Below are 19,665 nucleotides of genomic sequence, written 5' to 3' on the forward strand. Positions count from 1 at the left end.
ATGAAGGACAATGTGCCAAAAGCTTTCTTTACCAGTGACGTCACCTTCAATGACGTACCTGCATTCCCAGATCCCTTTGTTTTTAACAGCAGTCCTCAGTACCCTATTGTTCATGGTGTAAGAACTACCCTGCTTGGTCCTACCAAACTACAACACCTAGCACTTGGCTGCATTAAGTTCCATATGCCATTTTTCAGCCCATTTTTCCACCTGGTCCACATCCCACTGCAAGCCACGAGAGCCTTCTTCACTAGGAAATCTGACTGTACGCCCAATTGTGGTGTCATCCGCAAATTTCCTGATCCAGTTAACCACAGTATCATCAAGACCTTGAAATGGATGACAAACAACAACAGACCCAGCATCGATTCCTGCTGTACTCCACTAGTCACAGGCCTCCAGTCTGAGAGACAACCATCTACTACCACTCTCCAGCTGCGCCCACAAAGCCAAAGTCTAACAGAATTTACTATCCCATCTTGAATGCCAAGCAACTGAACCTTCTTGACCAACCTCCCATGCAGGACCTTGTCAAATACCTTGCTAAAGTCCATGTAGACAACATTCACTGCCCTGTCTTCATCACTTTCCTGGTAACTTTCTCGAGAAATAAACTACCAAACACAAAGCCATGCTGACTATCCTTAATCAGTCCCCATCAATCCAAATACTCATGTATATGGTTCCTTAGAATAGCTTTCAATAACTTTCCTTCTATTGAAATCAGACTCACCGACCTATAATTCCCTGGTTTATTTTCAGAACCTTTATTCACTGGCAGGTCAACATTCGCTATCCTCCAGTCCTCTGGTCCTCACTTTTCACTAGGGATGATTTAAATATGTCTGCTAGGGCCCTGGCAATTTCTGCAATGCCTTCATCCAAGAAAACACCTTGTCAGACCCTGGGGATTTACCCACCCTAATATGCCTAAAGACAACAAACACCTCCTCCTCTGTAATCTGTAAAGGATCCATTAAGTTGATGCCACTTTGCCTCACTTCTACAGACTCTATGTCCCTCTCCTGCATAAATACAGAAGCAAAAACTTCATTCAAGATCTCCCCTACCTTTGCAATCATTTTCCTTTTAACATATCTGTAGAATCCCTTCGGATTCTCCTTCTTCATGTCTGCTAGGGCAACCTCATGCCTTCTTTTAGCCCTCCTGATTTCTTTCTTACGTGTTCCCTTGTATTCCTTATAATCCAGAAGTATCTCATTTGTTCCTACCTGCCTAAACGTTCCATACACCCTTTTTTCTTAGCTAGGGCTTCAATATCCCTTGAAAACCAAGGTTTCCTGCACTTGTTATCCTTAACTTTTAAGGTTTGTACTCCCAAAATTTTGCTTTTGAAGGCCTCCCACCTACCAAGTACACCTTTGCCTGAAAGCAGCCTGTCCCAATCCACTTGCCAGATCCTTCCTAAGACCATCAAGATAGGCCTTTCTCCAATTTAGAACCTCAACCTGCAGACCAGACCCATCTTTTTTGTATATTCACTTTGAAACTAATGGCATTATGATCACTAGATGCAACGTGTTCCCCCACACAAACTTCTGTCTCACTCCCTAGTAGCAGATCAAGTATCACACACTCTCTTGTTGGGACTTCTACATACTGATTAAAGAAGCTTTCCTGTATATATCTGACCAACTCTATCCTGTTACAGTATGGGAGTCACACTCAATATGTGGAAAGTTAAAATCACCTACTATAACAGCCTTACGTTACTTGCAAAAGTCTGCCATCGCTTACAAATTTCTCTAAATCCCTCTGACTGTTGGGTGGTCTGTAATATAGCCCCATTCACATGATCTAAACTAAAGGCATCCATTAGTCTTGTGAGACCATGGATCTGCGCCTGGGAAGTCTTCACTCTCCAGGGCGCAGGCCTGGGCAAGGTTGCATGGAAGACCAGCAGTTGCCCATGCTGCAAGTCTCCTCTCTCCACGACACCAATGTTGTCCAAGGGAACAGCATTAGGACCCATACAGCTTTGCACCAGTGTCGTCGCAAAGCAATGTGTGATTAAGTGCCTTGCTCAAGGACACAATACGTTCCCTCGGCTGGGGCTCGAACTCACAACCTTCAGGTCGCTAGTCCAATGCCTTAACCACTTGGCCACGTGTCTACTTCACATGATCATACCTTTCTTATTTCTCATTTCCACCCATAACACCTCACTCGATGAGTTCTCCAGTCTATCCTGGCTGAGCACTGCCGTGACATTTTCCCTGACTAGCAATGCGATCCCTCCTTTAATCCCTCCTGCTCTGTCACATCCAAAACAATGGAACCCCAGAATATTGAGCTGCTAGTCCTGGCCCTCCTGCAACCAAGTCTCACTAATGGCTACAATATCATAATTCCATGTGTTGATCCATGTCATGAGCTCATTTGTCTTTCCTACGATACTTACATTGAAATATATGCAGCTCAGGACATTATTTGCACTATGCTCAATCGTTCATTCCTGACTTTACCCAAGGTCTTGCCAACCTCTGTTTTCACAATCCTTCCACCATCTATTCTGGTTCCCATCCCCCTGCTAATGTTCTATTCTTACTAGTTTTCCAATATACAACTGTACATTTATGTAAATTCTTTCTATTAAAATATTCTGCAAATTAATTTCGCAAGATGAAGGGACAAATATTCCCAGCTACATTTTTTGATCCGACACTCCATTCACCAGGCTTCATAATAAACAAGATGATCTGTTCAGCTCTACAAGAGGTGATTGATGAGTTCGTGGCCTAAGGTAGAAGGAGTCAATTTTAGAAAACCTAGCACATTTATTTTTCTACATAGTCCCCTCCTACATTCACACACTTTGTCCAGCAGTCATGGAGCATACAGATCTTGGACCTCCAGATAGTGTCAACAGCATGGATGATTGATAAGTTCATGGCCTACTGTAGAATGAGATGAGTTATACAGCTATCATTACATGCACATGCAGTTCAACTCTGAGTGATTATGCAGAAAGTTTTAAGTTAATAACTCATCTCCTTCTACCTTAGGCCACGAATTTATCAATCACCCCTGATTGGTTATTAACTGATGAGCTATGTTTAGCATTCTGGGCACTCTATTTATGTTAAAACCCTTAAATAAAACTGGCTCAGATAATTCTATTCAAACTTGACTACTTGGCCCGTGGTTCTACACTATAAAATATACCAGTGTCACATAAGTAGAGCACATATTTTTATAACAAATATTTCCCAGAAGGACAAGTAGAAATAACGTGTCCTGATTTTAATAAGACCACACGACACAGGGCAAGGGAGGGTATATGGCTAACATCACAATTGAAAAATGAAACACATTCTATGACCCCCATATAACATGACCTATATTTTACATACCCTAATGAAAAACAGCCAGAGCAGTGGTTTAACAATTAATACCTGAATGGTATACACTTTAATTTTAGTCACTACAAATGGAAAATAAGAATGGCTATACCATCAGTCTATGTTAAAAGCATATCGCTAACCTGTAGAAGTCACAGGCCACACAAAAATGACCAACAGCCTTCTGTTGAAGCAAGCATTATGAATACAATAATGGACAAAAACCACTGAATAACAAGACAGTCTGATGAGAAAAGTTGTACCTTCAACTTTAGGCTTAACTTCAGCCACTCTTTCGGCAAATTTCTTCTTGAAATACAGTGACTGTAATCTCTGCTGATAGTGAGGAATTCTAATAAAAATAAAGTCACACTGTGTAAACTTGACATCCCAACTCTTGTCAGCAATTTTGTTAAAATAAAATTCCTAGAAGATCTAAGCATTCAGTTTGAATCATTTCCGTATAGTTGTGCATTTCCTTTCCAATGATGACATTTTAACACCTGGGACCTTAATATATATTCACTTCTACAGTGTGGATATACAGTACTGTGCAGAAGTCTTAGGTACATGTAAGATAATTCTGTAAAGTGAAGATATTTTCAAAAATAATTGAATGAAAAGTTTCTAAATGTCAAAAAATTTATGACAAAGAGCAGTGAACAGTAAAAAAACTAAATCAAATCAATATTTGGTGTGACCACCCTTTAAAACTGCATCAATTCTCTTGGGTAGACTGCTGTGCAGTTTTAAAGAAAATCAGCTGATAGGTTCTTCCAAGCACCTTGGAGGACTTGCCACATTTCTTCTGCAGAACATAGCTCTCTCTCTTGCCAGGTAATTCCAGACAGCCTTGATGATGTTAAGGTCAGGGCTCTGTAGAGGCCATACCATCTGTTGCAGAACTCCTTGTTCTTCTTTTTGGTGAAAATAGTTCTTATGATCTTGGCTGTGCGTTTGGGGTCACTGTCCGGCAGCAGAATAAAATTAGGACCGATTGACGCCTCCCTGATGCTATAGCATGACGAATGAGACTCTGCTTATACTTCTCACCATTAATTCTGACCAGAGCACCAACTCCAATTGCAGAAATTCAGCCCCTCTGCCGTGCTTCACTGTTGGCTGCAGACAATTACCATGTAGTGCTCTTCCGTTCTTCTTTGGACAAACCGCCTCTTGTTTGAGCCAAAAATTTCAAATTTTGACTCATCAGTCCAGAGCACTTGCTGCTATTGTTCAGCACCCCTGTCCTTGTGTTTCTGTACGCAAGGGAGTCTCTTAGCATTGTTTCCATGTTGGAGGAATGGCTTTTTGGCAGCAACTTTTCCATTAAGACCACTTACGACAAGACTGCTCTGGACTCTGGAGGGGTATACTTGGGTTCCAGTAGTTTTTGAGAGTTCAGAGCTAATAACAGTGCTGGACTTCTTCCGAATTAGAAGGGACATCAGCTTGATTTATCTCTAGTCTGCTGCACTCAGTTTCCCCAGCCAACCACTGCATTTCTGGTCTTCAACTTTGACCGTTTCTTTGTGCTTCTGCAGAAGAGCATGGATAGAACATCTTGAAACTCCTGTCTGCCACAAAACTTCTGTTCGGGAGAAACCTTGCTGATGCAGGATAACCATCTTGTATCTTGTTGCTGTGCTCACTCTTGCCATGGTGTAAGATTTGATGATTTGAATGTTAAACTGTCACACCTGCCACACCCTCGTCTTTTAGTTTGGTGCCGTTCGGCCAGTTTGATTATTTCTACAGCCATTTCTGTTTCAGTTAATCATTTTAGTTCATGTAACTCATTATGTCATTGATCATTTACATCTGTTTGTTATCTTTGTTTAATCATGCACTGGGCTACAGATCTACAAAGTAATCTAGATTTTATTTGAAAAGGAGTGTATTACTTAATATGTTACTTACTTTAATGAAATACAAAAAGTTCTCAGTAGCATTTAATTTTTTGGTAAATGAATGTAAAGAAAACTAAAATTTGCTCTTTTCTACTGACACTAATGCAGAAGACAGAAATTAAACGTCTGAAACAAAATTTATATTATAAATCTAGGGTGCCTAGGACTTTTGCAAACTTCTAAAACAAGGTGGATAAAAGATAGACTATCCACCCCACCCATATTATACCCTACACAATTTCCCCCTCTCTTTACTTGAATGGAAAGGACAATTGGGACAGAGCATATAAATAGTGATTGATCTGTTATTGACCTTATTGCAAAATGAAGTTTCAGAATCAATATCAGAATCAGGTTTATTATCACCAGCATGTGATGTGAAATTTGTTAACTTAGCAGCAGCAGTTCAATGCAATACATAATATAGAAGAGAAAAAAAATAAAATAAAAATAATAATAATAAATTACAGTATATGTATATTGAATAGATTAAAATGTACAAAAAACAGAAATACCGTATATTAAAAAAAGTGATGTAGTGTCCAAAGCTTCAATATCCACTTAGGAATCGGATTGCAGAGGGGAAGTAGCTGTTCCTGAATCGCTGAGTGTGTGCCTTCAGGCTTCTGTACCTCCTGCCTGACGGTAACAGTGAGAAAAGGGCATGCCCTGGGTGCTGGAGGTCCTCAATAATGGACGCTGCCTTTCCAAGACACTGCTCCCTGAAGATGTCCTGGGTACTTTGTAGGCTAGTGCCCAAGATGGAGCTGACTAGATTTACAACCCTCTGCAGCTTCTTTCGGTCCTGTGCAGTAGCGCCCAAATACCAGATAGTGATGAAGCCTGTCAGAATGCTCTACACGGTAAATCTATAGAAGTTTTTGAGTGTATTGTTGACATACCAAATCTCTTCAAACTCCTAAATGAAGTATAGCCACTGTCTTGCCTTCTTTATAACTACATTGATATGTTGGGACCAGGTTAGATCCTCAGAGATCTTGACACCCAGGAACTTGAAACTGCTCACTCTCTCCACTTCTGTTCCCTCTATGAGGATTGGTATGTGTTCCTTCATCTTACCTTTCCTGAAGTTCACAATCAGCTCTTTCATCTTACTGACGTTAAGTGTAAGGTTGATGCTGCAGCACAACTCCACTAGTTGGCATATCTCTCTCCTGTACGTCTTTCTCGTCACCACCTGAGATTCTACCAAAAATGGTTGCATCATCAGCAAATTTATAGATGGTATTTAAGCTATGCCTAGTCACACTGTCATGTGTATATGGAGAGTAGAGCAGTGGGCTAAGCACACACCCCTGAGGTGTGCCAGTGTTGACCGTCAGCGATCACCAATCCGCACAGATTGTGGTCTTCCAGTTAGGAACTCGAAGATCCAATTACAGAGAGAGGTACAGAGGCCCAGTTTCTGCAACCTTTCCATCAGGATTGTGGGAATGATGGTATTAAATGCTGAGGTATAGTCGCTGAACAGCATCCTGGCATCGGTGTTTGTGTTGTCCGGGTGGTCTAAAGCCATGTGGAGAGCCATTGAGATTGCGTCTGCCGTTGACCTATTGTGGCGATAAGTAAATTACAATGGGTCCAGGTCCTTGTTCAGTCAGAAGTTCAGTCTAGTCATGACCAACCTCTCAAAGCATTTCATCACTGTAGGTGTGAGTGCTACCGGGCGATAGTCAAGTCAAGTCATTAAGGCAGCTCGTATTATTCTTCTTAGGCACTGTATAATTGTTGCATTTTTGAAGCAAGTGGGAACTTCCGCCCATAACAATGAGAGGTTGAAAATGTCCTTGAATACTCCCGCTAGTACGTTGGCACAAGTTTTCAGAGCCTTACCAGGTACTCCATCTGGATCTTCCACCTTGCCAGGGTACACTCTCTTTAAAGACAGTCTAACATCGGCCTCTGAGACAGAGATCACAGGGTCATCAGGTACAGCAGCGATCTTCACAGCTGTAGTTGTGTTCTCCCTTTCAAAGTGAGCATAGAAGGTGTTGAGTTCATCTGGTAGTGAAGCATCGCTGCCATTCATGCTATTGGGTTTCGCTTTGTAAGAAGTAATGTCTTGCAAACCCTGCCAGAGTTGCTGTGTATCCGATGTCGCCTCCAACCTCATTTGAAATTGTCTCTTCACCCTTGAAATAGCCCTCCGCAAATCATACCTGGTTTTCTGGTACGGCCTGGGTTGCCAGACTTGAATGCCACAGATCTAGCGTTCAGCAGACAACGTACCTCCTGGTTCATCTGCGGCTTTTGATTTGGGAATGTACAGTAAGACTTTGTAGGCGCACACTCAACTACACAGGTTTTAATGAAGTCGGTAACAACTGCAGCATACTCCTCCAGGTTCCAAGATGAATCTCTGCATATGGTAGGTGCTCCTGTGCTTCCCTTGTCCATTCCTTCTTGGTTCTCATTAGTGGTGCTGCAGTCTTCAGTCTCTGCCTATACTCAAGGAGTAGAAGTACAGCCAGGTGATTAGACTTCCCTAAATGAGGGCATGGAATAGCATGGTAGGCATTCTTGATGGTGGTGTACCAATGGTCCAGTGTGTTGTTTCCTCTGGCATTTCAAGTGATCTGTTGATGGTAATTGCTTAGTGATTTTTTTCAGACTGGCCTGGTTAAGATCTCCCAAAACAAGGTGTTAGGATGCGCTGTTTCGTGCATGTTAATTCCATTGCTCAGATCATCTAAAGCCTGATTGACATTGGCCTGAGGTGGAATGTATACTGCTACCAAAATGACCCTGGAGAACTCCTATGGTAGGTAAAAGGGACAACACTTAACTGCTAGATATTCCAGGCCCGGTGTGCAGAATTGGGACAGCACTGATATACTTGTGCACCAAGAGGAATTGATCATGAGGCATACTCCTTCACCTCTACTTTTGAGAGATTCTATAGATCTATCCTGACGGTGCATAGTAAACCCGTCGATCCGAGTCGCTGCATCCGATACGGAAGGGGTTAACTAGGATTCTGTGAAACAAAGGACACACATGGTCCTAATGTCCCTCTGATTCAGCACCCTAGCTCTGAGATCATCGATTTTATTCACCAGAGACTCATCACCACCGCAATCATCTTGGATTAATTAAACCCATTTTAACTGTTTTAAAATTAGTGGTATTCAAAGCATAAATCAAATTATGGCACGGAAACACAACAAAAACATTTACAATCTAGAAGTTTTTAAGCTGTTACAATTATAAGTATATAAAAAAAATCAATATGTTTGAAATTATAATTTGATATCAAAAGCCAAACTGAAGATGAAAAAAATCCTGTGTGTTTAAGGAAGTTTCGATTTGTATAAAGAAAAAAATTGTTTTAACACACAATGTCTTTGGTCATTTTCCTTAGCTGGCACATCTCCAAGACAAGTCCACAGGTTCCATGAAACTGCCTGCCAGTTCAGTTCCCTTTTTTGCATAATTTGTTCCTGATGGAAACACCCTACTTGAGGAATTTCCACAGAAAAACATGGGGCTTGATAGCATGTGGTACATAACATGTAAGATAAAAGGGCTGCAGCACAAAACTGGTTTGCTCGGGGTGCTCACATCAGAGTTTTGATGGACTTACCTGCTCATTTCATACAGGAACCTGTCTGCTTTGGCCATGCGCTCTATTTCATGTTTGTGTTCTTCCAGTATATCAATGTCACTCTTTTCTGGGACAAACTTCAGCAGCTGAAAGGCAAATTGGACATTATTTCTGTAAAATATGTAACACAATTTATCTGTTAAACCACTGTCACTCATATAACTAACCTGGAAAATATGTAATTCAGTTAGTGAATCAGAGTAAGATTTAACATCACTGACAAATGTTGTGAAATTTGTTGTTTTGTGGAGCTGTACTTTGCAAATCATAAGAAAAACTATAAATTACAATAAGTACATATAAAAATAATTAATTTGGTAGTGCAAAAAGAGACAGAAAAATAGTCAAGGATTCATTGCCCATTCAGAAATCTGATGGCAGAGTGGAAGAAGCTGTTCCTGAAACTTTGAGCATGTGTCTTCAGGCTCTTGTACGTTTTTCTTGATGGTAGCAATGAGAAGAGGGCATGTCTTGGGTGATAGATAATGATGGATACTGCCTTTCTGAAGCTTCGCCTTTTGAAGATGTCCTCAATGCTGGATAGATAGTGCCCATGATGAAGCCGGCTGAGTTTAAAATAAAGGGTGCTCCTTTAAGACTAAGGTAATAAGGAGCTTCTTCAACCCTTTTCAGTATCTATAAAATGTTGCTAACTTTTTCAGGCTCAGCTGTGAAGCCTTATGTTGTTATATACTCCAGGCTTTTCAATGCCAAATTCATCTTGATATCTTTAAAACCAAACCTCGATAAATTCTTCAAGCTCAGCTATGAAAAGTTTTTTTGGATGAAATTTATTCATTTCCAATAAACTGAGGCTGTACCACCAACTGTAATACTTGCCCACAACTTCATTTATGCATTCCGCTAGTTTAAGTATTTAAATATGGTGTCAAGATTATGGTGTTAGCAACTCAGTACAGTTTTTTATCTATGTAAATTGAGAAAAATTTAATAATTGTATTATTTCAAAAGTCATATTTGCTCCTTTGACCTGACATTGTAGCAAGCCCTTTCTACTGCTTATTTTTCGACGGCTGCTTCAATAATTTATCCTGGATTTATGAACCTAATGGTCTAAACATCAATAATTTTCCAGTATAACAGGTACGTTACAGCAACTTTCTACCTAAAGCAATTGTAAAACTCTCTTTTCTCCCCGTCAAACTGACATCTTGGTTGAGGTAATTAGGAACAGTCAGTAGTGACTTGTGCTTCTGAACGTCTTCCCTTCATCTAAAGGAACAAACACCCTTGATCTGGACGACATTACAAAGCTCCCAATCATGCAACTTTGAAAGAACTCTTTTATTTCATTCACATTTTAAACTGTAACCAGCTGTGTCTACTCAGTTCACTAATGGCAGTCAGATGAGGCAGCATGGAGCCGAATTGATGAAAGAAGTGATTAAGGTGCAAGGAGATTCCTATAAAATAACAAGTGAGCTTCTTCACCCTAAGCCTAAACAGAAAAGCTGTACGGACTTTCAAATTGGAAACGTCATGTAAAAAGACAAAAAAATTATTACAAAACATGTAAAATCATTATAGAAGTCCAGTGTTTCAGGTAAAAAAAAATACAATTTTTTTTATTATTACTAACCTGCTACCAAATATGTAAACAGTATTCAAGTAAATACTCATGAATTTCTAAATAAACTTCAAATGAACACATTTCTAACTACGTGATTTGATGTTACTTAACTAGTTTTAACTAAACAATACAAGAAAAAATTCAAAGACAAACACAAAAATCATTCTTTTTCCAATACAGGTCCACAATCCCTTATTTGAAATCCTTGGGGCCGGTTGTATTTCGGAATGCAGAACTTTTCGGATTTCAGACCCCCCGCACCCCCCCCCCCATTTAACCTGTCTCAGTGCAGTGGAGTTTAGGACCCAGCGGCGCACCAAACCTACGCACATCCTCCCATATACTTTAAATCATCTCTAGACTACTTATAATACCCAATACAATGTAAATGCTATGTAAATAATTGTTATACTATATTGTTTAGGGAATAATGACAAGAAGAAATTTTATTTCCAACAAAAACATTCAATAAAACATAAAAATGTACAGCTTTAAATGAACCAAATCAAACACATAGTAAATGACCCATTGGAATAAATGTAGAACGTCACTGTCACTATAAAACTTCAGTAACTTGTCTTTCTGTTTATTTAAATCATATCCAGTGGTAGTTCTGACCCTATTTTCTTCAGTAAGACGCCGCACAGACATACCACGATCAAGCTTCTGCAATAACTCCACTTCCTGCGTTATTGATAAAGATAGATGCTTCCTTCTCTTTTTCTCATTGTTACCCATAGGGGTATCTGCAGCACTTTTTGACACTTTCACAGTGAAATTAAACACAAAGTCAACAGTGCACGCAAAATATCAGCAAACAGAAATGCACGTGTAACCAGTATGAGCGCTGAGCCATAATTGACGTCTGGCGACCTCTGTTAGTGCTGCCACGTCACACCTGAGTGATGTCAGCTGTTGGGGAAAAAAACTTCGGTTTTCAGAGCTTTTTGGATTTCAGAATTTCGGATAAAGGAATGTGCACCTTATATAAACAAAAGAATGGTAGCTCCAGATTTTTCCCCCCTGGTTCTTCAATAAGGGCATTTAGCATTAGCAATTGGTACTACTGGCTTTCAGCTCAGGTTAATTTCAGTATTGCTAAAGCTTCATTATAGTAGTTTTCAATGTATTTTAGTCATTCCCTTCATTTTAAAGAAACATCATTACAGAAAAAAAGGTTAGATGCACTATTTGTAACTGCTGGAATTCACGGTTAAATTCCTGAATGGACCCACAATCCACCTGTACTAATTAAAATTCTAAAACATGCATGTTTGCAAAACTGACTGATTTCCATTTCCATTATAGTACACAATGGAACATTTCCCTGAAATCAAACTGCTGATAGGCAACACACTACCTACCATTTCCTTTACAGCAAAACCCAGCTGGTGTGCACTTCCTGATCTTCAGCTTAATTACAGAAACTTAAGAGTAGGTCAATTACAGGAACATATGGCCACAAAGCACAGAACATACCGGAGCATAAAAATTGATTTAACAATGGAGAGGAGGTGGCAGCAACAAGTTATCTTGCATTTCACTTTCCGATCGGTCATTACAACACCTTCTTGCAAGTATGTCCTGCTGCCCAATATAGCATTCCACGCTAATGCCAAATGCAGTGACTGTCATGGACATACACACGGCCGGGGGGGGCGGGGGTCAGACCAGAATCCGAGATTTTTTCCCAGGTTCATTTATAATCCAAGCAAAGGATTTACAGGATGTAAATGGATTGATCAGAACAGTGAAGCAGGAAAATAATTACCTTATAAAGCTATTACAACAATAAAACAAACCACAAATATATTTGTGAGGTCCAGCCTGCTTCATCACTCCCCATAAGATAAACCCTTTACCTGAAGGATCAATTTAGTGCATCTTGACTGAAATCCCTCCAATGTCAACATATCCATTGTCAGTAACAAAACCAAAACTGTCTACAGTACTCCAGGTGCAGTATCACCAAAGCACTATGCAGGTAGAATACCACTTATCTGAAATGCTTGGGGCCAGGAGTGTTTTGGATTTTTTCAGATTTTGGAATATACAATGAGATTGCTTGGGATCACCAGCATTTCTGACTGAATTTGTGTGTTACCGGTAAGCAGTCTTTGTCTTACACTTGTGGTAACACATACTTAACAGTAAAAATTATTACATACCATTAATATAATGAATGCAGGGTAACAAAAGCACCACAGTGGCATCGGGAGAATACCTGAATTAGCTGTTGACAAACAAACAATGGCAGGTTTTCAGTCTCCACCTACAATGCCATGTTTTGGTTGAAACGTTACAAACAGTACAATTCATTTGTATTTTTAGGTTATATGCAAAGTATAAACACAATAAGGATTGCAGACGTGTTCTGGCACTAGATCATCATGATCAGCAGACGCTTTCAAAACTTAATGCCACGCCTTTTCTCAAATTTCTGTGACTAGCCTACTGAATATTCACAATTACCTTCAATGTTAGATAGATTTTTGCTTGTTTCATGATCAATTCCGTTAAGAGGCATACGTTCACTTCAGCGCTGACAATACACAATCGGGATAATCATTTTTCGCTTTATGCAATGTTTTTCTATTTTTCATTAACTTCTGCTCACTGAGGTCACTCTCAGAACCGTCTGTAGTGCACATACACCTGCGCATCACCTGGGAACCTTCCAAGTGTCTTGTGGAATTTTCCATTTGTGATATCATGTCAGCACTCAAAAAAATTTGAATTTCCGAGGTTTCCGGATTTGGGAATTTCAGACAAGGGGTACTCAACCAGTACTACTTTTGTGCCTCACTCTCCTTGTAATGAAGAGCATACACACCAAGAATATTTGGCCTCCAATCACTGTATTCTTCCAACCCCTATACAAATTGGTGCATTGAGGCTCATACTGTCTCTCACTTTCTAAAATGCAACACATGGCAGCTCTAAATCATATTAGTCACAGGTTGGCCCATTTCTTCACTTTTGCAGAAAGCATATTCCCAGTCATCATACACCTATGCTTCCTTGTCCAAGGGGAGAAAAACCTTCAAACTCACTCAAACTGGTCCTCAAAATTAACATGCATTAAATCAGCCTACACTTTCAAAGAATGCAATCCAACCAATCTTTCCAGAGAAATTCTAATCCTAATTCTTCTTGTCTGCATACTCTCTGGTACCATCACAGTATTCCAGCAGTTCCCAGTGTTATGTTCAATTTTAGCATGGCTTCCATACTACTTCCATTCTTGAGTTTAAACATTAAAGTATTTCTGCATTTCCTAATCTACCATATTACATAGCATTCTACCTTCGGTGACCTGCAGACATGTATCTACTGTTTCTCACAACCCTATCATTTATTGTGCATTTCCTTAACCAGTTTGCCTAGTTCTTACAAGCCTTATTTCACAACGCCAGACTGAATTTAGTTCACTAATATTGTTCATCTGCTGGTATTTTCCTGCAGTTTGCAACTTCCTTTACTATTATAATCACCTGGCTGATTTCCACGTTATCTGCAAACTCATTCATGCCAACTAAAGCAAATCAAGTAAGAGCAAGATTGTAAGTGGAGAGCACTGCATCATACAACTGACTTTTTTTTTTAAATTAAGTGCAATCGTGAACGATAGCCAGATCAGAAATGCTGATCAAGTCAACTAGTTCTCAAAGAGAACTCTGATAGGCCAATCAGATGGTTCACTGCTGCTCAGCGATAGAACACAAAAAAAAATACAATTAAGAGATATTAAAGAATAGTAGAAATACTGGAGCTATGATGATCATGATGAGGTCTGCTGGAGCGAGACATTTATACACATGCTATCCTCCATAATTCACAGTCATAATTTGACTTGTACCTTCTAGACAACAGAATCAGAAGGCAAATCACTCACCATACAATGCCCTACCTCAGACCTCCTCTGTCACTAGAGTGCTTATTTAACTGGCACATTTGACAAGAATAAATAATGTCATTTAAATAACATAGGTTAGACATTCTAAATGGGAAGCTATACTTGAGTTTATAGCCAAGATTTTGGTTATCTCACAGGCAAAGTTCAAAGTGGAGACATGTACTTCCATCAGGGACTGTCACTCCTTGTAACTACTGCAGCTGATGTACTGTGCTGGACATTTTCCAAAAGGTACTGTGGAACCTGTACCCTTTTCCACTTAACCATCAACCACATCCTCCCTCCCCTCCCACCCCACCACAAACACACACAGCATTAATAGAGGAAGCTTGTAACAACCAGTGACATTACCTGTTCAAGCATGTCTTTCGGTAAATCTTCCTGCTCATCCATTGTTAAAATAGCCCGCTTTATTTCCTCATTGGACAGCTTTAACCTAAACAGATGACAAATGTAATTTAACACAGTGCAGTGTTCCAAGTGATGTAAAGTTACTATCTGTAGCTGGATCTATAAACACAAATATATTAATATCATGTATTGGCACTGGCTCTCTATGCCAAACTCCTACCATTCAGAGCAGATGGGGAAAAGTTTAAACTCACCAACAACTTTGTAACAAGCATTATTAGTCAGGCAATTTAAGTCTAGAATTGAAATGTAGCTGTGTACATACATCTACTGATGCTTCTGGACACATCTTCAGTGATGTTCCTGGAATCATCAGGTGTTTCGGGTCTTTCAACATCATACAACCTCTTCCAGGTGACCCAGCCGGGGCCGATCAGACCCCAGCTTGTGTCCAGATGGCTAGCTACTTATGACTCCATTGCTCCCCTCTTTTGAGCCACAGCCATCTTGAGGCCCTCTCTGCCGCATCGGTGGTACTGCGGATGGCTCTCCTCTTCCTCTCTCCCTCGATGCCCAAATTGTTGAAGGCTCTAACTAAGGAATGGGCTGCAAATCCCCTACAACCATAGAATATAGACCTGACATAGACTGAGGACTGCTTTGCTGAGCCTGGTGCTCCCAGTTCTGTCTCCTCTACACTGGTGTGACGCATCGTAGATTGGGGAACTGCTTTACTGAGCACCTTCACTCAATCTGCAATTGGCAGGTTTTCCCAGTGGCCAACCACTTTAACTCCACTCCTTATTCCTGTTCTGACATGTCAGTCAATGGCCTCTTTTACAACCGTGATGAAGCCATTCCCGGGCTGGAGGAGCAACACATGTTCTGCTTAGGTAGCCTCCAACCTGATAGCATCAACTTCCCTGACTTCTCATAATTTCTCCCCCTCCCTCTCCCCCTCCCCTTTTCCATTCTTCTATTCTGGCTCCCCTCTTACCCTTTCTCTTCTCTTTACCTGTGTTTCACCTCCTTGTAATCTCTCCTCCTTCCCTTCCTCCCATGGTCCACACTCCTCTCAGATTCCTTCTTCTTCAGCCCTTTACCGTTCCCACCTTTCACTTTGCAACTTCTCCCTTCATTCCCCCTTTCCTCCACTCACCTATCTTGCCCCTCATCTGGCTTCATCTATCACCTGCTAGCTTGTACTCCTTCCCCTTCTCCCACCTCCTTCTTCTGGCTTCTTGCCCATTCCTGCTTCCTTTCAAAGTTCAAAGTAAATTTATTATCAAAGTACATACTGTGTATGTCACCATATACAACCCCGTGATTCATTTTCTTGTAGAGATACTCAATAATCCATAATAAAATAATAACCATATTAGAGTCAATGAAAGACTGTACCAACTTGGGCATTCAACCAGTGTGTAAAAGACAAGAAACTGTTCAAGTACAAAAAAAATAACAACAAATAATAATGATGATAATAATAATAATAGGTATCAGTATCAGGAACGTGAGATGAAGAATCTTTGAAAGTGAGCCCATAGATTGTTGGAACAGTTCAGTGATGGGGCAAGTGAAGTTGAGTGAAGTTATCCCCTTTCGTTCATAAGCCTGTGGTTGAGGGGTAATAACTGCTCTTGAACCTGATGGTATGAGTCCTGAGGCTCCTATACCTTCTTCCTGATGGCAGCAGCACGAAACGAGCATGTCCTGGGTGGTGGGGGTCCCTGACGATGGATGCTGCTTTCCAGGGACAACACTTTGTGTAGATGTGTTCTATGGTGGGAGGGCTTTATCCATGATGAACTGGGCCATATCCACTACTTTTTGTGGGATTTTTGGTTCAAGGGTATTGCTATTTCCATACCAGGTTGTGTACTCTGCACCACACGTCTATAGAAGTCTGTCAAAGTTTTAGATGTCATGCCGAATCTACAAACCCCATTTCCAGAAAAGTTGGGATATTTTCCAAAACGCAATAAAAACAAAAATCTGTGATATGTTAATTCACGTGAACCTTTATTTAACTGACAAAAGTACAAAGAAAAGATTTTCAATAGTTTTACTGACCAACTTAATTGTATTTTGTAAACATACACAAATTTAGAATTTGATGGCTGCAACACACTCAACAAAAGTTGAGACAGAGGCATATTTACCATTGTGTTACATTACCTTTCCTTTTAATAACACTTTTTAATCGTCTTGGAACTGAGGATACTAATTGTAATAGATTTGCAATTGGAAATTTTGTCCATTCTTGCTTGATATAAGACTTCAGCTGCTCAACAGTCCGTGGTCTCCGTTGTCTGATTCTCCTCTTCATGATGCGCCATACATTTTCAATAGGAGATAGATCTGGACTGGCAGCAGGCCAGTCAAGCACACGCACTCTGTGTCTACAAAGCCACGCTGTTGTAGCCCGTGCAGAATGTGGTCTGGCATTGTCCTGCCGAAATAAGCATGGACGCCCCGGGAAGAGACGTCGCCTTGATGGCAACACATGTCTCTCTAAAATCCTAATATACACCTCAGAGTCAATGGTACCTTGACATACATGCAACTCACCCATGCCGTGGGCACTGATGCACCCCCATGCCATCACAGATGCTGGCTTTTGCACCTTTCGATGATAACAATCTGGATGGTCGTTTTCGTCTTTGACTCAGAGAACTCGACACCCGTTTTTTCCAAAAACTAGCTGAAATGTGGACTCATCTAACCACAGCACACGGTTCCACAGTCTTTCGGTCCATCTGAGATGAGCTTGGGCCCAGAGAACTCGCCGGCGTTTCTGCATAGAGTTGATGCATGGCTTCCTCCTTGCGTAATACAGTTTCAAGTAGCATTTCTGGATGCAGCGACGGACTGTGTTGAGTGACAATGGTTTTCCGAAGTACTCCCGAGCCCAGGTGGCTATAATTGTCACAGTAGTATGACGGTTTCTTAGGCAGTGCCGCCTGAGGGCTCGAAGATCACGCACATTCAACAGTGGTTTCCGACCTTGCCCTTTACGCACTGAGATGTCTCTGAATTCTCTGAATCTTTTCACAATATTATGTACTGTAGATGTTGAAAGACCTAAATTCTCTGCAATCTTGAGTTGAGAAATGTTCCTTTTGAACTGACTAACAATTCTCTCACAAATTTTGGCACAAAGGGGTGAGCCACAACCCATCCTTGCTTGCAAAGACTGAGCCTTTGATGGACGCTACTTTTATACCCAGTCATGATGCCTCACCTGCTACCAATTAGCCTGCTTAATGTGGAGTCTTCCAAACCGGTGTTACTTGAATATTCTGTGCACTTTTCAATCTTATTTTAACTCTGTCCCAACGTTCGTTGAGTGTGTTGCAGCCATCAAATTCTAAATTTGTGTATATTTACAAAATACAATTAAGTTGGTCAGTAAAACTATTGAAAATCTTTTCTTTGTACTTTTGTCAGTTAAATAAAGGTTTACGTGAATTAACATATCACAGATTTTTGTTTTTATTGCATTTTGGAAAATATCCCAACTTTTCTGGAAATGGGGTTTGTATATAAAAATTCCTAAGGAAGTAGAGGCACTGGATGGCTTTCTTCGTAATCGCACTTACACGCCAGGCCCAGGACAGGTTCTCCAAAGTAATAACACTGAGGAGTTTAAAGTTGCTGACTCTCTCCACCTCTGATGAGGACTGGCTCATGGACCTCTGGTTTCGTCCACCTGAAGTCAATAATTAGCTCCTTGGTCTTGCTGACATTGAGTAAGAAGTTGTTATCTCATCCTGATGAAGGGTTTTAGCCCAAAATGTCAACCAATTATTCTCCTCCATAGATGTTGCATGACCTACAGAGTTCCTCCTATATTTGGTGTTCGTTACGCTGGATTTCCAGCATTTGTAGAATCTCATGTGTTTGTGAACTGTAGATTGAAAGGGTTGGTGGAGCAATAAGAATTCAGTTCAGCTCCTCATATGTTGAACTGGTGGAACAGAAATCAGGTTTGGAATAGCAACAAACACAAAGGACAGACAGGCCACAAGTGGTTATTGACCCTAAATGTTAACTCACTTTCACTCTCCAACAATGGTGCTTTGCATGCTCGGTATACCCACCATTGTCTTTATTTAAGACTTTCAGCATCTATAGCATTTTGTATTCAGTCTATATTTTAGTATCACTTGATCAAGCTGGTCATCAACTAAATAAGACTTCTCAAATAGCCCTGCTGCCACAACTCTACCTTGCTGGAGAAGAAAATCATATTGCTAAACCTGTGTTATCAATTTAGTCCATGCATGCCTAACTAATTTTCCTTTCCATTGACACAATTAGGTCATCCTGGATATTTCAGGATATGCTGTTGCAAATGAAAGTTCTAGAACAGTAAAATAAATGTACTGGGAAATTTACTGGAAGGCATTACAGAAGCCACTCTGTGGATGATGCTGAATGCATTGGAATCGTACAGTAATGAGATGCTAACATGGCTGTCTCACGATTTCAGAGACCAGGATTTGATTCTGATGGGTACAGTTTCTACATTCTCGCTGTCACTGCATGAGTTTCCCACAATTGTTCCCATATGCCAAAAGAGATGCTGGTTGGTAGGTTAAATGACGACTGTGCAAATGGATGGCAGGCAGATCAGGCAGAGGGGAAAAAAATGTGATCTGTATACATGGGTGCTTAATAGTTGGTGAGAATGCTGTGAGCCAAAAGACCTGTTTCAGTGCTGTATGAGTCTATGAATCTAGTGTGTAGTTATCTCTGACTCTCAGAGTGAATAACATGCAAATGTCAGGAATATTGTTAACTTTAAATAAAACATCCTTTGACTTTAGCATGATAAACACATATTTTAAGGTGGAAATAAATTCTGAGCAAAATACTGCCATTATTAAAGTTTAAATTGGATAGCA

The 19,665-nt window shown here is 40.4% G+C and overlaps 1 protein-coding gene across 3 annotated transcripts in view; it reads right to left on the reverse strand.

Moving 5' to 3' along the window:
- The window catches only part of daam1a (dishevelled associated activator of morphogenesis 1a), a 185,794-nt gene that overhangs the window by 20,483 nt on the left and 145,646 nt on the right, over positions 1 to 19,665 (reverse strand). For all 3 annotated transcript variants that reach the window (XM_072267954.1, XM_072267963.1, XM_072267974.1), the window contains 3 exons: positions 14,756 to 14,840; positions 8,877 to 8,983; positions 3,626 to 3,714 (listed from right to left, as the gene is read on the reverse strand). In XM_072267954.1, the coding sequence (XP_072124055.1) occupies positions 3,626 to 3,714; positions 8,877 to 8,983; positions 14,756 to 14,840 (281 nt within the window). The remainder of the gene's footprint in view (positions 1 to 3,625; positions 3,715 to 8,876; positions 8,984 to 14,755; positions 14,841 to 19,665) is intronic.

Source organism: Mobula birostris, chromosome 1 (genome assembly GCF_030028105.1).
Source record: "Mobula birostris isolate sMobBir1 chromosome 1, sMobBir1.hap1, whole genome shotgun sequence".
Taxonomy (NCBI): domain Eukaryota; kingdom Metazoa; phylum Chordata; class Chondrichthyes; order Myliobatiformes; family Myliobatidae; genus Mobula; species Mobula birostris.